This window comes from Typopeltis vanoorti, chromosome 14 (assembly GCF_054136105.1).
Source record: "Typopeltis vanoorti isolate ZY-2024b chromosome 14, IOZ_Tvanoo_1.0, whole genome shotgun sequence".
NCBI classification, from domain to species: domain Eukaryota; kingdom Metazoa; phylum Arthropoda; class Arachnida; order Uropygi; family Thelyphonidae; genus Typopeltis; species Typopeltis vanoorti.
The window spans coordinates 3,260,686-3,278,623 of record NC_143562.1 but is presented as its reverse complement, the minus strand read 5'-3'; the positions used below and the strand labels follow the sequence as shown (position 1 = coordinate 3,278,623).

General features: G+C 35.9%; 1 protein-coding gene across 3 annotated transcripts in view; it reads right to left on the bottom strand.

The window, feature by feature from the left end:
• Window positions 1-16,911, bottom strand: part of Prp5 (pre-mRNA processing factor 5) — a 593,106-nt gene extending 576,195 nt beyond the window's left edge. For 2 of the 3 annotated variants that reach the window (XM_090403381.1, XM_090403382.1), the window contains exon 1: window positions 16,767-16,911. In XM_090403381.1, coding sequence (XP_090259507.1) covers window positions 16,767-16,780 — 14 coding nt within the window. In that variant the 5' untranslated portion in view covers window positions 16,781-16,911. The remainder of the gene's footprint in view (window positions 1-16,766) is intronic. The other variant, XM_090403383.1, reaches the window with a different exon arrangement.
• Window positions 16,912-17,938: the final 1,027 nt, after the last annotated feature.

Below are 17,938 nucleotides of genomic sequence, written 5' to 3'. Positions count from 1 at the left end.
TCTCTGATTTTTATAAGAATAATGATGACATACAAATTATGGAAAATCAAACTGTTTTTGAATACTTGACTATCTATTTCAAAATTAATTTACGGATGCAGGGTAGGCTTTACTTTATAACAGAAGATGAGAGATAATAATAATGAGAGATAGTAATTTCAATCTTTGACAGTTGTCAAAGATTGAAATTACTTCACATTTGAGAATATCTTCATGCAAACTATCTTTTGGCATGGTCAAACAGTCTATGAACGAGTTAATTTATTAAATCAATTCTATAAAGCACTATTTTTGGTAGAAAATAAAATAGAAAATGTGGAGGCAGCACACAATCAAATAACTTGACAGTGAATAAGATGGTGTTTTAAAATGAAAAAAAAAAAAAAAAAAAAAAAGGCATAAATTAGGCAAGAAAAACAAGACTGCATTTAGAAAATTCTGATATGCTTGTGGCAAGTGGATTTCTGAAGACCTGCTAATGAGTTCCCCAATCAAGATAATATCCATCCAATTATTATTATTATTATTGAAGATCTCCAAGGGGTCAAGGGCTCATCGAGAGCGGCTATAAATCACCCATACCAGCTGTCATACCTTAAATTCCCTTAAATTAATTCACACGATATGCACTCACTACACCTAAAGGTAAACTATTCCACTCACTCATTGTTCTCTGGGAGAAAAACCTAGCTCTTACCCCTTTCTTGACTGCAAATAAATTTAACTTCCATGGATGCCCCCATGTTCTCTCCCCACCGTCCATATAATGAAAAATTTCATCAGATGATATCCTATAACACCCATTCAAAAGTTTATAGACCTCTATCATATCACCCCTCTTTCTCCTGTTGACTATCGTCAGCAATTCACATATTTGCACTCTGTCCTCATAATCTGAATCCCATAATCCAGATATCATCTTTGTAACTCTTATTTGCATCCTTTCCACAGCTTCTTCTCCTTGGAATGCAGGAGACCAAATCTGTGCACAATAATCCAGGTGTGGTCTTATCAAAGCCTTATAAAGAGGCGAAATGACTTCCACATCCTTACATGTCAGGGTTTGCTTCAACATCGCAATTATCCTCTGAATTAAATTTGCAACTTTTGCTATGCGATCTTTGAACTTCAAATTCCTATCCACCAATATGCCAAGATCCCTTGCCTCCTCAGTTTCTTCTATATGCTTTAAACCCTAATCTCCTTACCATTCTCAAGTGGTATGATAATTTACTGAATTTTAATGCTATTAAAACAAAGTGCTGTCTTAGTATCTAGAGAAAAGATCTTAATTCACTTCCTCTTACTTTTGTTAATGTTTTGATATCCTCTAGAGATCAGTTTCCCCTTCTTGGGATGACTTTCATGTCCATTTTATCCTGACATACACATATTACATACATTAATAGTTTCCTCATTCTCTAAAAAAATGTTTGTTTCATTTAATATATTACTTCTCAATTCAACATCCCTCCAAAAGAATGGAAGCAAGCTTAAATTTATCCAGCCTGTTCCTAAAAAGGGAGATAAAAGTCAGTCATTAAACTATCGTAGCACTATCCTCAACTTAATGCATTCTAAAGTGACGGTGAAGATCGAATACCAGCTTCAGAACCATCCTGCAGTTATATGAATTCCACCATTCTCCCTTACTAACCTTATCTGGAGACAGACCACAGAAAGATTTGAAGAAACTCATGTGGTCACTCTTGATATTTTCAAGGCATTTGATTGTGTCTAGCATTGTGACCTCTCAATAAGTAACCATTTATGGTCTCCTTCCTGACTTTGTAATTGTATTGCCATCTTCTTCTTTGGACATTCATTGCATGTCATGATGACTGTATTTCATTATCAATGCTGGAGTATCCCATGGTTCTCCACTTTCATTCATGCTCTTTCTCCTTTACCTCAATGACCTTTCCTCTAACACTTAAAATCCTACTCATTTCTTCTTCATTCAAGAAACCCAGTAGTACTCAAATTACTGAACCTTCATGGTCTTCTATAACCAATGCTTTAAACCCTAATCTCCTTACCATTCTCAAGTGGTACGTTAATTTATTGAATTTTAATGATATTAAAACAAAGTCCTATTTTAGTATCTAGAGAAAAGATCTTAATTCACTTCCTCTTACTTTTGTTAATGTTTTGATAGCCTCTAGAGATCAGTTTCCCCTTCTTGGGCTGACTTTCACGTCTATTTTATCCTGACATACGCATATTACATTAATAGTCTCCTCATTCTCCAAAAAAACTAATGTTTGTTTCATTTTATATATTACTTCTCAATTCAACTCCTAACACTATAAATCTCAAATCTGACTAATGTAAGACCATTTGGAGAGGTGCATTCAAAACCTCTCTAAAAATTCTTCATTGTGTACAGAAAAGGATAGTCTATATAACAAGAGACATCTCTCTCTCAGACTCCATGCACTTTTTCTGCATTTTGCCATTTTTAATATGTACTTTATAGATACTCACCACTACCATTCCTCTTCTTTCCTCTAATCATGGAAGAACTATAGTAGCTATTAGTAAGCATCCATACAAAGTCCAAATCAAAATATGTTGAAACAATCTCTCTCATCTTCCTCCATCCCATTAACCTCTGTTCTTTGGAATAGCTCAATGAGCACAATCCCCAACTTTTCAAAAAACATGTTAATAAAATGCTTCTTTCTATTTTATTCTTTTGTCTGCTTGCCCACTCATGGTACTGTTGTATTATAGGTTTCGTAATCTTTCATGTGCAGGTTCAATATAAAAATAAATAAATAAATAAATAAATAAAAAGGAAATATTTTAAGTGCACTATTTGCATTCCCAATGAAGAATACTACACGTACCAGCCACTAAATTAAAAACTGTTATTTAATACTCCTTTAACCAAATTACAGCACACATGTGGTTGGCATAGATTTCACAAGGTGTTGGATTGTATCTACATCTATAACATACCAAGCAATCACCAGACAGTAATTTAACTGGCTCAGATTAGCGAAGAGGACTTTATTCCCAGATCTGTTTTTCTAACATATCCCATACATTCTCAATGGGTACAGATCCAGGCTTTGTGGTGGCCAGGGAAGATGGTGAAGTTGCTACTGTCCATTGAACAATTCTTGGGCAATGGGCAGTAGCATTGTCATCCATGAAACAGCCATCACCTGCTGGATAAAAAGTCAACATTGCAGGATGGACTTGATCTGCAACAATGTTCAGATATTCCTTGGAGGGCACTCAACCTTCAAACAATATCAGGGGGACACATTCCATACACCACTATTACACCACCTCCAGAAGAACCTTGAGTTGGACTTAAAGGCAAGTTTAGTTCATTAGTACAGAACAAAGTGTACGTGACTCGTCAAACCACGACTTTTTTTTAAGTCTTCCAGTGTTTCTGTAGATGAACTTTCCAATTCTTCGAAGAAATTAGTGGTTTTTCGTACAAACATACAACTGCTAATACCGATCCTCTTCAATTATCTGTGCATAGTTTGGTCAACATGGACTGGAAACAGCCTTCATTAAATGCTTTGGTCAGGAAGTTTTGTTTGTCTGTACAAACCTTCTCAGACTATAGAAATCTCGTTCCTGACAGAATATCTTAGGACCAGTTACGCCTTTTAGACAACCAATATGGGTTATTCTTCTACTTATTAAACACCTGGGATATTTCAACTGTTTGACAAACCTTACAAAATCGTGGCTCCAGCCTGACAAGAGGTCAGGCTGGAGCCGCGATTTTGTAAGGTTTGTCCACAATGTTTGTTCCCAAATTATTTTAGATAAATTATGGACTCTACAACCATGTTATAAATAACTATTTTAATTTCCTAACATTTTGACCTTCATATTAAGGTCATCATCTGGAGTATATACATATATATACAGAGACAATAATTTGATTAATGGCTATTCTACTGGCATGACCTCTAGTGAAAATAGAATATAAAAGAAAAATACAAATAAAAAATTAATTAATTAATTAATTAAAACTACATCAAAGCTATATTCTATTTAGGATAACATCGAAGAAACATTCTTTCATGTAGATAGTTTTCTTACAGTAACAATGATGTCCTAATTTAACATGACAATTGTTATATTAGAATTAAGATTCTGGATTACTTATGGTCGCATTTATAGTTAACTCTTAGGGAGAAAGGTCAAGTGGGTAGAATATGTGCCTTCCATAATCTTGGGATTTTTAGACCATCATTATGATTAACAATAATGATGTTCTAAAAATTCCAAGTATATGGAAGGCACATATTCTACCTACTTAACCTTTCTCCCTAAGAGTTAACTATAAATACAACCATAAGTAATCCAAAATCTTAAATCTAATATAACAATTGTCATGTTAAATTAGGACATCATTGTTACTATAAGAAAACTATCTACATGAAAGAATGTTTCTTTGATGTTATCCTAAATGGAATATAGCTTTGATGTAGTTTTTAATTAAGTAATTAGTGGCATCTACACACCACGGCGCTTGGCCGCACGAAGGAAGACTTGGTTTCGAGTCTAGTCGGCGACTAGAGGAAATTTTTCTAACCCTTTTTTCGACCGGTTCCCGAGTTAGTCGATCTCTGGCATGGGCAAGCGGTTTTTTTCTCCCAGAAACTCGGGTTTTTCGTCCCGTAAACTCAAGAATATCAACTGTAGAACTCATTATTTCAGACATTAAATACGAGTGTTAGGGTTAGGGACCACGAGATGGCGGAACCTGTAGAGCCGTCTCTCTTCACTGCGTGCTGCTTAATTAGTGACAGCCTTGGACTAGCTATCTCTGATTGGGTACCAGTGGAGATTGAACTGCCCACTCAGTCTCCAAAAAGTTAGATAGGACTAAAAACGGCCTGGCCTACTCCCTGTATATATGGGAATAAAAAGGTGTTAGCTGATTTTTTTTTATTTTTTTAATATTCTATTTTCACTAGAGGTCATGCTAGTAGAATAACCATTGATCAAATCATTGTCTCTTTAGCATACTGTGTGAAATGTCATTCAGCTTGTCTCTCTCTCTCTCTGTGTGTGTGTGTGTGTGTACATGTACTCCAGATGACCTTAATATGAAGGTTGAAACATTGGGAAATAAAAAGTTATCTATAACACGGTTGTAGAGTCCATAATTTATCTAAAATGAATGCTGATCACTGTGTCACACCAAAGGAAAGGATGCTATGTTTATCACATTGTAATCAACACTATTGACAATTACTGACCTGCGGCATTCTTAAATACTTTTCTAGAACACATGGTGGTGCACGTGACCAAGTATTTTGCATATATGCTGCGTAAGTAATGTTCAGATATATCTGCATAAAGGTTTTTAATTCAGTGACTGGTATGTGTGTAAAGCAAGTAAAACATTTCAGTTATTTAGATGTAACTTTAGTGAAGATAGTATTAAATATGGCAACAGATAACAAAATAAGAAAATACCGTATAGTGTGAAAATATAGAATAAATCTAAATTAAGAAATAGATCATTTCATTTATTGTATTAATTTTTATAACTATAAATTATAATATTAACTCTAAATAATATTAATTATTATAATATTAATTTTTTTCTAAATATTTAGATGTGAATTAAACACAGAAACAGAATAAGCAGAGCTGGTATTATAGGAAGGCTGCTTAAGAGAGAGAGAGGAGACTTTGACATAGCTTCTAAAGGAATGCAGAGAACCCACCAGGGCTTCTGACTTAATGTCAAATCCTCACCTCTCATGGTGCACTCTGTTAGGTATATACCAGGATACTGAACAAACAAGGAAGGGCTAGCAATTTGGAATTTAGCTGACCAAATTGTATTCTTATTGGCTTAAACCAAAACATAAAATGATGAATACAACATGAAACAATTTCATGCCAGCAGAGGGTTGCCCAGTTAAACAATACCCCCCCCCCCCGAAACAGACCCCCAACTCAACATCAGAGTTTGAGATTAGCACCATCAACATAAGAAGGAATGGAGCTAGCTGAGGAATTGGATATGTACCAGATCAGCATAATAGAGGTGACCGAAACAAAAAACGACAAAATCTGGTGAGATTTTTCTGAGCAATAAATACAAAATGTTATATTCAGCAATGACAATCAGGGGAAAAAAGGTGTAGTTAAAGTACTGAACACAAAATACGAGGCTAATCTTCTTGAATGGCGAGCAATGTCAATTAGCGTGATGTGGACAAATATCAGAACAGGGAAATGGATAATGAGACATTTGTGCCTATGGTCCCACAGAAGGTTCTACGAAAGTATAAGTGGAGGAATTTTTTGAGGCTTTAGAGAATAGCAACTGACACAGAGAAAAAGGAAAAGTTGGTCCTTGTTGGAGATCTAAATAACAGAGTAGGAAATGATTGTCAGACATACAAAAATATTTTGGGAAATTTTGGAGAAAAGAGCAAAGCTAATAATAATGGCAAATACCTATTGGATTTCTGCTCAAGACATGAACTGGTTATTACTAACACAATGTTCCAACATAAAAATGTGCATAAATTCACATGGAGAGAAGAGGCAAGGAATAAGAAAAGTGTCATTGACTATGTTATTGTTGATATTGATGTTTTCTCACTGGTGCAGGACACTAAAGTGTACAGAGGATTTGAAATTGGAAGTGATCACCATTTAGTCTTGAGCAAAATAAAATTGAATTTCATATTAAAAAGAACAACATCTAAGAAAGTTTTAAAGCGAATAAAAGTTGAGCAGCTCTCAGACATGAAGGTAGACTAAAATACACAAAGATTATTCAAGAAAAAATGAAAGAGTCTGAGAATAGAAACCAAGAATAGAAAACTGTGTCCATGGTGGACACAGAAAGTTAAAGAGGCAGTGAAGGAAAAGAAGAAGGCATATCAAAAGTTCCTGGCAAATAAGTCAGCTTATGCTCTTACAGAGACAAATGTAAGAAACACTGTAAAATTAGCTAAACAAAAAATCATGGAAGACTTTGGTAAGATATAGAAAATAAATATCAAGAAGATAGCAAAATATTCCAGAGGCTGTTGAAAAAGCTCAGAAATGGAGGAAAAAGTGCTGTAAAAGGAATTAGAGATGATAAGCGTGACATGAAAACTGGTGAAAAAGATATCCCAGATGTATGGAGTAAATACTTCAAAAAAATGCTAAAACAAACAATCAGTGACAGCACAGTGATAAAAAAACACTAACAAGCATGCAATCAGGAATACATTTTGCAATCAGGAATACATTTACATACTCGAAGTAGATGATAGAAATGCTCAAGTATGGAGGTATAAAAGTCTTACAGTGGCTGCAATACATAGTTCCAAAGTCCTGGACAGATGGACGAATTCCAGATGATTGGAGTAGAGCTCTCATAGTACCCATACATAAAAAAGAGAAATAAAACTGAATGTGACAAATAGAGGTATTTCTCTACTGAGCGTGCCTGTAAGATTTATGGACGTATACTTGAAAAATAGTTGAGAATTATTGTGGAAGGGAAGTTAGTGAAGGACTGGCTGGATTCACGCTAAACAGAGGCTGTCAGGTTCAGATTCTCACTTTAGATAAATAGCTGAGAAATCATAGGAATATAACAAAGATTTGTGTTTAAATTTTGTAGACCTGGAAAAGGTATATGACAAGGTGCCAAGAGAGAAGATATTCAAAATGCTATAGTTGTATGGTGTCAGTGGGGCATAATATCAAGCAATACTTAATCTTTATTTCAGCTGTAAGTCAGCAGTTAGAATTGAAAGAAGTACAGGAAGATAGTTTAATGTTAAAGCAGGTCTCAGACAAGGATGTACATTATCCCCTCTGTTATTCATTATCTATATAGATCACATTATTGGAGATATTAATCTCAGCTCCTTTCTTTATGCAGATGATGTTATACTTCTAAATAAATCTGCTAAAAGTCTGCAAGATTCCCTGACTAAATTGAATAACTTCGATTTAATAGATTGAATTGTAATAGATATGGTATGAAGGTCAGCAGTAACAAGGCAACGACAATGAAGATAAGCAGAAGCAATGAAAATATCAACTGCGTTGTGAATGGAGAACCTATAGAACAAGTAAAACTTTTCAAACTATTTGGGCACGATTTTTAGTGAAGATGGTAAATTAAATATGGAAACAGAGAACAAAATCAACAAAGCTGGTATGTTAGGAAGTCAACTGAATAAATGTATATGGAATAAGAGAGAAATTAGTCAAAACACTAAATTAGCTGTATACAAGACAGTGTTCAAACTAATTTTAACTTATGGATCTGAGAGCTTAGAGAAAGAACGAGCCAGCCTTAACAAAAGGATCAAGGAGAACTGCCGATTTCTTTAGGGTTTACAACTCTTCGTGCAAGGTCCCGAGAAGGTGAAAATAAAAGAGGACTGAGCCGAACATCGTCGGCAGTTTCCCGCAGAAAACCAGAAGGTCAGTTTTTCGACAGAGAACCAGCCGAGAGGAGGCGAGGTCCAGTTGCTGACAGGAGAGACAAAGTCCAGTTACTGACAGAGGGGAAGCGAGATCCAGTTACCGAAGCAGGAGAGGCAAAGCACTGTTACCGAAGAGAGCCAGAGGCAGTCGGCGGAGAACCAGAAGCATACTGATCCAGAGAAACAGACTTTACAGCGAACTCACGCAAAAGAAAAAAAATTGGGAAGTCAACCGTAGCCAAAAGCCGCAGAACGATCTTCAAGCCCATATGCTGAAACTTCTTGCCTGAGCTTTTGAGTACTGGCAAAACTGCAGTCAAGAACCACTAATACTCTGACGAAACGTCCCCTGAAGAAAGGCCTGAGATAAAAGAAGAACCATAGTGACTTTGATACAGGACCTTTGCAGGTGTCGTGACAAAGAGCCTCCGTAAGTGTGTTCCTACCTCTAATGTACATTCTTTTTATAATCTAGGAGATATGTCATAGATGGACTGATAAAAAATAGTAATAAGAAATATGTATAAGAGAGTCCTCCGATTTGTTGTTAACTGGAATATAAATTGTAACATAACTTGCCATAGCTAGTTAATCTCTTTATGAGTAATTTAGTCTCGGCGATTTTATTTTTTTAGGCAGAGAAATAATAGAGTAATTATATATATTGTATAGTCATTTAATACTGAAAAGGGAAAGTTTGTTTCTTTATACCAAGAGCATAAAGGATAGGTAGAGAAGAGTAACCTCCCTATCACTTATTTAATGTATTTTATTTTAAAATGTAAATAAATGTGTTCTAATTATATGTCAATAGAGTGCAGCCTCATTGATTATTTTGCAATGCATTGTTGCTAAAAAAAATTATCGGACTTGTGAGTGGGAAACCAAGTGAGATAGCCGAAGCGTATTGTTAAGTGCAAATAGACCACGACTGTTTGTGTAAAGTTTTACTGAAGGAATTTGTGTTAGAGAAAGAAAAAGAGAAATCAACCGGCCGTATTACTGAGTTTTATGCCAATTAAAAGATATTAGTGGTGCAGTCTCAATAAAAAATAAATTTTCTAGTATCCATAGGCATAAGACTCGTAATGCGAAAGGTAGATAAACATAGTACGCAATAGTATAAGCAAGAAAGGTTACGAGAGAGAAAGTGCGCACTGCTAATTAGAATAACGGTATTTCAAAGGCGCAGTAACCAAGTAGGCTTTATAAATAGCAAGTAATAGCAGCTCATAAAGTGTTCCTGGTGAGATTTTTACAGAGTAGTTCACCATTGCTTTCCCCAACCCCCCAATGTTATCCGGGCTCAGGACCGGCATATCATTGAGACATATTCATGACTATAATCCATGTGTTCAAGGGACCGGTTTGCCTGTTGTTTATAAAATTTTACCGGACGTATCGGATTTTGTTCTAGCATTGTTCTAGCATTGTTTATTTCAAGGTTAATACTATCAATAATGTGCATCTCACAGCAAACAATCATCAACCTACTCTACATCTATCTGAAAGTGCATGCTTCTCTTTGTGGAATTACTGATAACGAAACTAAGGCGACAAGATCCCAGTATATTATGTCTGTTAACTGCATGTTCTCCGGCAGGACAGTCTGCTGTTTTCAAATAAAAAAACAAGTTTCTAGGAGGAAACCCTTCCTTCTGCTCCTTCTCCTTGTACCAGCTAACTCATTTTCAGACAAAACATCTATATAAAACTTCATACCCTAAACTGAATTCGAACCCTGATCTTTCTTGATAAGAATATTTTTGTTACCGGCCAAGCTTTTAACAGAGCAACCACCTTCCTCGATTGTTATATCATTATGGAAAATGTTGCATTATTTTTTTATTATTAATTTGTATGATGGATCCAGTACAGTCAACAAGTTCTGTTGGTAAACGTTTCAGTAGCTCTTGCAAAAGAATATTGAATAATATGCTGACATTCTGCGAAAAAGAATCATTAAAAGGCAGTCTCCTTGTTCCCCTTTCTCAAGTCATAAAACATGCAAGTGCAATTGCAGGTGTATCGGGGTCGACTGCTAAAAGAATTCGTAGGCAATCAAAAGGTGAAGGTAAACCAAAATTTAAATCTCCTAAAAAAAAGTGCCAGAGAAAGAAAACCATCAAAACCATAGCTTTGAATGGTTTTGATGTAGACGTTATAAGAAGAACTATTCACGAATTTTACGTGGTCAAGAAAAGAGTGCCAACTGTTCCGAAATTGATTCATGTGCTTAAAGAAAAAATTAATTTTCCTTGGAAAAGAGAAACTTTAAGGAAAATACCTCATGAAATCGGATTTTGTTTTAATGCTATTGAGTAGTTTTAATGCTATTGCTATATTAATGCTATTGAGTATGTTTGGGGAGAAGTGAAAAGTTTCATTTGCCATCGCAACATAACTGAGGATATTGCCATGTCGAAACTTTTTAAGCTTTCAGAACAGGCGATTGAAAGTATTACAGTTCAAAACTGGGGAAAATATTGCTCTCATGTCACCTCATTGGAAAATACGTATTGGGAGAGAGACGGAATTATCGAAGAATTATGCGAACCTTTGGTGAAAGTGATGGCGATTCAGACACCAATTCAGATGACTTTCAAGATTAAAAGGATTTGATAATGGTATTTTTTCCCAACCTTTTTTTTGCATGGGTTTGTTAAAAGAGTCACAACAAGTCATAAATAATTAATTGGTCTAAGACATTAAAGTGTCTCAGTTCTCTCGACTGAGAGTTTAGAACATCTAAGTTCATTTGAAAACAATTTCTGTTTTCTGTATAATTATTTTCTTATATAGAAAACTTTCTTAAAAATAAATTGTGTTAAATTTTTGTTTTATGCTATACCTTTTTTAATTTTGTTAATGCTCTACGTACATTTTTCCAACTATTATACAAGCAAAATAGTTACACTTTAAAAAGTTCATAAAAGAAAAGCTAAATTTTCTGACCTGTAATAATAAACAAACTCATCCCAGAAGAATGGATTGACTCAAACTTCAAACTCATTCCACATGTCGTGGACGTGCGGAATGAGTTTGAAGGGCAAAAGGACTTATACAAGATGGATGGCCTGCATTTAAATGGACTTGGTGTGCGGAGACTGGAAAGAGCGTTGCTGAATGAAGTGAAAATGGATGTGCAAAACCAGGGAAACTAGAACTACCGGGGGGGGGGATTGATATGCAGACATCAGTGAGACAGATGAGTGTAAGAATGCATATAATGTACCCGAGCCAGCACTAAGGAAAAAAAATGGGAATGGGTCATTTAGAATAACGCATCAATATGGGAATGGCTAAGGGATCACTGCATTTCATGTATACTAATGCCAGGAGTATTAGGAACAAGAAGGAAGAATTTTTGGCCTTGATTGGCTCTTCCTGGCCACAGGTTATTGGCATTAGTGAAACATGGCTGACGGAAGATGATATAGTTAGTGGGATAGAATGTGTAGGTTATAGTGTGTTTAGGAGGGACAGAGAGAATAAAATGGGGGGAGGGGTATTATTGATGATAGCTGATGAACTGCAGCCAAGGAGAATTGAAGTTGTATCGCAGGATAGTGAAAGGAGCTCATTTGAGGCTATTTGGTGTAAGATTGAGACTGGCAGAATAAAATATACAGTTGGGTGCTGCTATAGACCAGGTGATGGAATAGATGGTGGAGATAGTATGCATAAACAAATTGATGAAATGAGTGGAAGGAGGGTAATTATTATGGGGGATTTAAAATATGGTAACATTGATTGGAAGAAGGAGAGGACACATGTGAGGAAGGAAATGGATTTTATTCAATTATTAAGGGATAACTATCTGAGACAGCATGTAATTGAAAATACTAGGGGTGTGAGAGTGCTTGACCTGGTAATAGCATCTGAGAATTTGACTGTAATGAATATGACCATGTTGCCACCTATTGGTGAGAATGATCATAAGGTCTTGGCCTGGGAGGTGGCTAAAGGTGTGGAATTTTCGATTAAGACAGGGTATATGTGGAATTACCGTGCTGGCAAGTATGACAAGCTCAGGAGATTGCTTGGATCGGTGCCATGGCATGTACAACTGCAAGGGCTGGATGTCGATAGGGCATGGGAAGTGGTCAAGGAGCATTTACAGGAGGTTATGGCTGATTGTATACCTAGGGTTCGAATAGTAAAACAAGTAGGGGTTAAATGGATGAATAACACCATTAAGCTTGAGCTGCAAAAAAAGAAACAACTGTGGAGGGAATTTAAAGAAAGGGGTGACCTGCAGGCACACGAACGGTATAAAGTGCAGGCCAGAAGGGTAACGAGTGTGGTAAAAACAGCAAAAGCCGATTATGAAAGGAAACTAGCTATGCAAGAAAAAGAGAATCCCAAACAGTTCTTTCAATATGCTGCAAGCAAGAAAAAAACTGTACATGGCAAAATGATTTTAAGGAATGACAATGGTAAGGAGGTCACTGAATCAGTCGATATAGTGGAGTTACTGAGCGCCCACTTTGTAAAAGCATATCATCCAGGAATGGATTGATGAAAATGAGATACTGAACAGGGGACAGCATGGCTTTGTGAAGGGTAGATCATGCTTCAGTAACTTGCTCAAGTTTTATAACAAGGTGACGGCTGAACTGGATAAGGGAAATGGGTTTACAGTGATACTGCCGGACCTGGCAAAGGCATTTGACAGGATACCACATGGAATACTAATCCGTAAACTACAACATATGGGAATGGATATAGGGTTGGTGAGACGGATAGGTGGTTGGTTGATGGAGAGATATCAAAGAGTAGTTTATTCAGGAGTAGAGTCCAAAAGATGGCCTGTGACTAGTGGTATGCCGTAGGGTTCTGTTCTTGGACCACTGCTGTTTAATCTGTTCTTTAATGATATAGGGAAGGATCTAAGTGGAACAATTCATTTGTTCGCTGATGATGCAAAGTTGGGTAGGGCAATAGTGAATGCAGAAGATGTCAAAGTCTTGCAGGATGACTTAGATAGATTAGAGTTCTGGGCTAAGGAGAATGGATGTCAATTTAATGTGACAAAATGTAAGGTTATGCATTTTGGGGTGAAAAGATTAGCAGCAGTATACCACATTGGTGGAACTGTACTCCAAGAGATTGATTAGGCCAGGGACTTGGGAGTGTTGGTGGATAGGGAGATGAAGTTTAGGGGGCACATTGCAAAAGTAGCTAAATCAGCTCATCAACTCACTTGGTTGTTGAAAAATACCTTGACGAGCAGAGACAAGCAAGTTATTGTACCTCTGTACCGAGCCTTGATAAGACCTCATGTCGACTACTGTGCCCAGATTTGGTCACCTCAGTTCCTTCTTGATGGGGAGGAGGTGGAGAGGATCCAGAGGCGAGTGACTAAGATGATAACAGGTCTATGGAATGAACCATATGAGAACAGGTTGAAGATTTGTGGGTTGCAAAACTAGTTGATAGGCGGAAAAGGGGAGATATGATTGAGACATTCAAATTGCTAAAGGGATTCTATAGGATTAATTCAGAGGATATTTTTGAGATCAGGACTAGTGGTGGGAGAACTAGGGGACACCTATGGAAGCTGGGCAAGAGTGTGGTTAGCAGGGGTGTTAGAGCTGGGTTCTTTACTTTTAGAGTGGTAAATGAGTGGAATAAGCTGCCAGAGTCTGTTGTGGGTGCTATGACGGTGAACAAGTTCAAGGCAAGGTATGATAGATACTGTGAGAATATAATCGCATAGTTGTGTGGACATGATGTTTAGGGCCTCCCTCGATGAGTCTAAGGACTCCTGGAGTCGCCCGAAATAATAATAATAATAATAATGTAATACTAGAAACTACAGATGTGATGAAAATAGAGAAGGGGAAAAGATGGCATCAATGGCAAGATATTATTTAAAATGAAGAATTAAAAAGCAATATGACATCATCAGCATTGAAGGGTGTCAAATCTTAAATGCTAGTCATATCTGATAAACAAAATGTTAGCAAAACAGGTGTTTGATGCCAGAAAAAAAAAAGACCCCCCCCTCCAAAAAAAAAATAGATTGATTGATGCAGATAGAAGTGCCTAGAAGAATGAATTATAACAGCTGCCAATACTAGAGTCCTCAGCACTAATTTAAAGGAAAACCACTGATATAAGTAATGGAAGCAAGTAGTAATATAATGAAGTATTATATAGTAGTATCACAGAACTGTACACCACTTTAAAGTACACAAGAATTTGATGACATCTAAACATATTAATTTTAATTCTTGAATAAATATCTTTGTCATTAACTGCACTATATAACCAATCTGTGCAAAACACTAAATTTTATGTTCTGAACGTTAAGGAGCATTATTCTTTTTAAGGAATATACTTGCAAAAAAAAAAAAAACTGGATAATTTGAAGAAAAGAATATTCTTTTAATAAATAAAAACTTTAGTAATTGAAACTAGTTTCAGCGATGTTACTCTACATTCTAAAGGTTAGCAGAGTATTTCAGCAATTCCTCCTTTCTATTTGGCTCAACTAGGGTGCTGTTAAGTTGGTTTTATTTAATAATTATTTTTATTCTTTTTTATTTGTTATAAAGAAATATAGAACCTGGAGATTTTTTTTAATTAGTTATGACAAACCACAGCACATAAATGCCTTCCAGTTTTGGCTTGAAAAACACAGGCGCTTTCTACAGCATGTTGAATGACAGCTGTTAATGTTTCTGGCTGAGTTTCCTAATTTCTGCATGGATGTTCTTCAGCTGTTAGATTGCCTGTGGCTTGTTCACAGACAATGCAACAATAAAGTGAACCTTCTCATTTTATCCTTCATAGGAAGAGGTTGAAAGCCATCAGATTTGGAGAACATGATGACCAATTAATTGCAGATCTTCACAAAATTTTTGTTAGAATAATCAAATACTGATTTACAAAATAAAATTGCACGATTTTGATTTGTTGTTAGTTTGTGAAGTTTTCCATTATCAATTTCCCAGAATACCTGAAAAAAATAAAATGAAAAAATTAATAACCAAAAATGTTGTTCACATTTTAAAACCCTTCATGACCTGTGAGCCACCCTGTATTATATAGGCACCTCTATAGTGTCAGGAACCCATAGAGGAAGAACTCTTGAAGATCAAGTATGCTACATCCTCTTAAAACACTAATTAAAAAACATATCCACGGATAATTTATTCCGTTTGCTAACCACACAATTAGTGAATGGATCTCACTTATTGACAACACTCTCAATTAGCTTCAAGAGATGATCCCAAGTCCATCTCACTTACTGAGCTGCAAAATTTCCTCTATACCATGAAATCTAAGTGCTATAATACTTCTATCATATTTTCTCTTCTTATATTTCTAAAAGTGTATGAAGAACACATCCCTTTAATATTCATATGCAAAGTTCCATAGTTTCTTTTGGGTGCATTTGCTATTTCAAAGATGATTCACTGAATTATATTATTATTATTATTATTATTTGATACCTCCAGGGAGTCCAAATACTCATCGAGGGAGAGTGTGCTAACAGCATCGAACGATTGGTCCCCTTCCAACTACTAACCATACACAATTCTCAAATAATGAATTATTTTTTTTTTTTTTTTTTTTTTTTTACTAGAACCTGTTCTGATTTTATTCAGAACAGATAACATTAACTGCACATGAGTAACTATCACTTGCCATAGTGGTCTATCGTTCCAATAACCCACTATTCGACTCCCCATATGTTGTTCATGTTCGAAAGAAATGAAGGTCTTAATTTAAGAACTTTATCATTAATATTCCCATGGATGATTTGATCTAAATTAACACCACAAAACCATCCACTGGTTAAATTTATGTCACTGGTTACATTTATGTCACTTACATTTATGTGATATAAGAAATTCAACTGAATTTCTTATATCACATATTAATAATGTACTCAACAATTTAAAGCAAGAATCAGTGGCAATAAACATATGTATTCGGCATGATACAATACATATGCAATTTTTCTTTATTCTACTGAAAATACCTCTAAATTATCCCCCCATACACCTTCCAAACAATATGCATAATACACACTAGGAAACTGATATTGTAATTTAGTAGCGCAAGCAAAAAGTGTTTCCTTCGGTTCCTCTGAGGATTTAATGGTTTTTCAGTAAAGCAGTAATCAATGGTGGGTTTTAATTCGTTTGTGAGCAATCCTATCCGTTCATTTTATTTTTTTCTTTCGCACTAATATAACAAAATGTTTGAAATACTACGAAAACACAACACGGCTTGAATCTATTTGACATCAAAAGTTCAACTGACTTTCACTCATTCTTATTTCATAAAAGAAAATATAAAAAGACTCACCTGTCTCTCGCCATTATGTAAATACTGAATTTTATTTATGAATAAAAATACGTCGTAAAAATTTCATTGAACTTCATTACAACAACAAACACAAAAAAAAGCAACAAGAAACATAACACACTATACGAAAACGCATTTACATTAGTTTGCTGAAGCATTCAAGTCAAGAAGAGGGCGCTGCACTAACATTCTGTTTACATAAATCAAGAGGATTTTAAATCCAGCATTATTGAATGGTTTTAGATTTTGTGAATTGATAGTGGAGTACAAGGTAAGACTTTGGCTTTTGATGCAATTTTACCAGGCCCTCTCCTGTTCCCTACCATGTGCCCATCAGTAGTCTTCCACCTCTTGTAGGAGATTTCGACTGACGGTCTACAGTTGATGGAAAGAAGGGACAAGGCAGGTCCTGAATCTCACAGCCCCCCCCCCCCCACTAATGCTGCTGCTTCGCGTGTTTAGACAACGCTCGGTATTGCTGGCAGTCCTCTCCGACTGCAGGATTCTCTACAGAATTTCTGCTGGCAGGTCTCTAGACTTGCGGGGTTTCTACTTGCGTTCGTACGCAATTAAATCGATATGAGCGTGCCTGACCTAGACGCTGTCACTGACTTGTCGATGAAGAGCTGGCTCTTGTACTCATAAATAAACTTCAAAGAAAGCTCAAGCTTAAATGGCCTGCAAGTATAATCGATCCCGACATCATCATTGACTCGCTCGATAAAGGGCTAGCATTCACTTTCGTTGAAAAGCTTCTTAAAAAATTGGAACAAGAATGGCCCAGCTACCTAAACTTATATTCTTTACCCGCGGTTGATGAGGAGGAGAATGAAGACTCACCTCAATTGGAGGAAAAGCTTAATCTAGTGGTCTCTGCCTCTAATGATACCTCCAAGGAGTCTTCGGACTCCTTGGAGGTGTCACGAATAATAATAATGAGGGAAACTATATTTGAAGAGGTTGAGTGTAAGAGAGAGAAACTTTAGCAGTGAATGTGTGTTTGTTGATCCTTTTCCATGGAATAATTTTAAAAATAGAGTGGATAAAAATCGGCATGGGACTATTGTGAATACTAAAATTAGTAGAATGAATATGAGTTCTAAAGTTGATATAAGAAGTAAAGGGAATCTGCAGTTTTTGTAAACTAATTCAAGAAGCAGCATACGAAATAA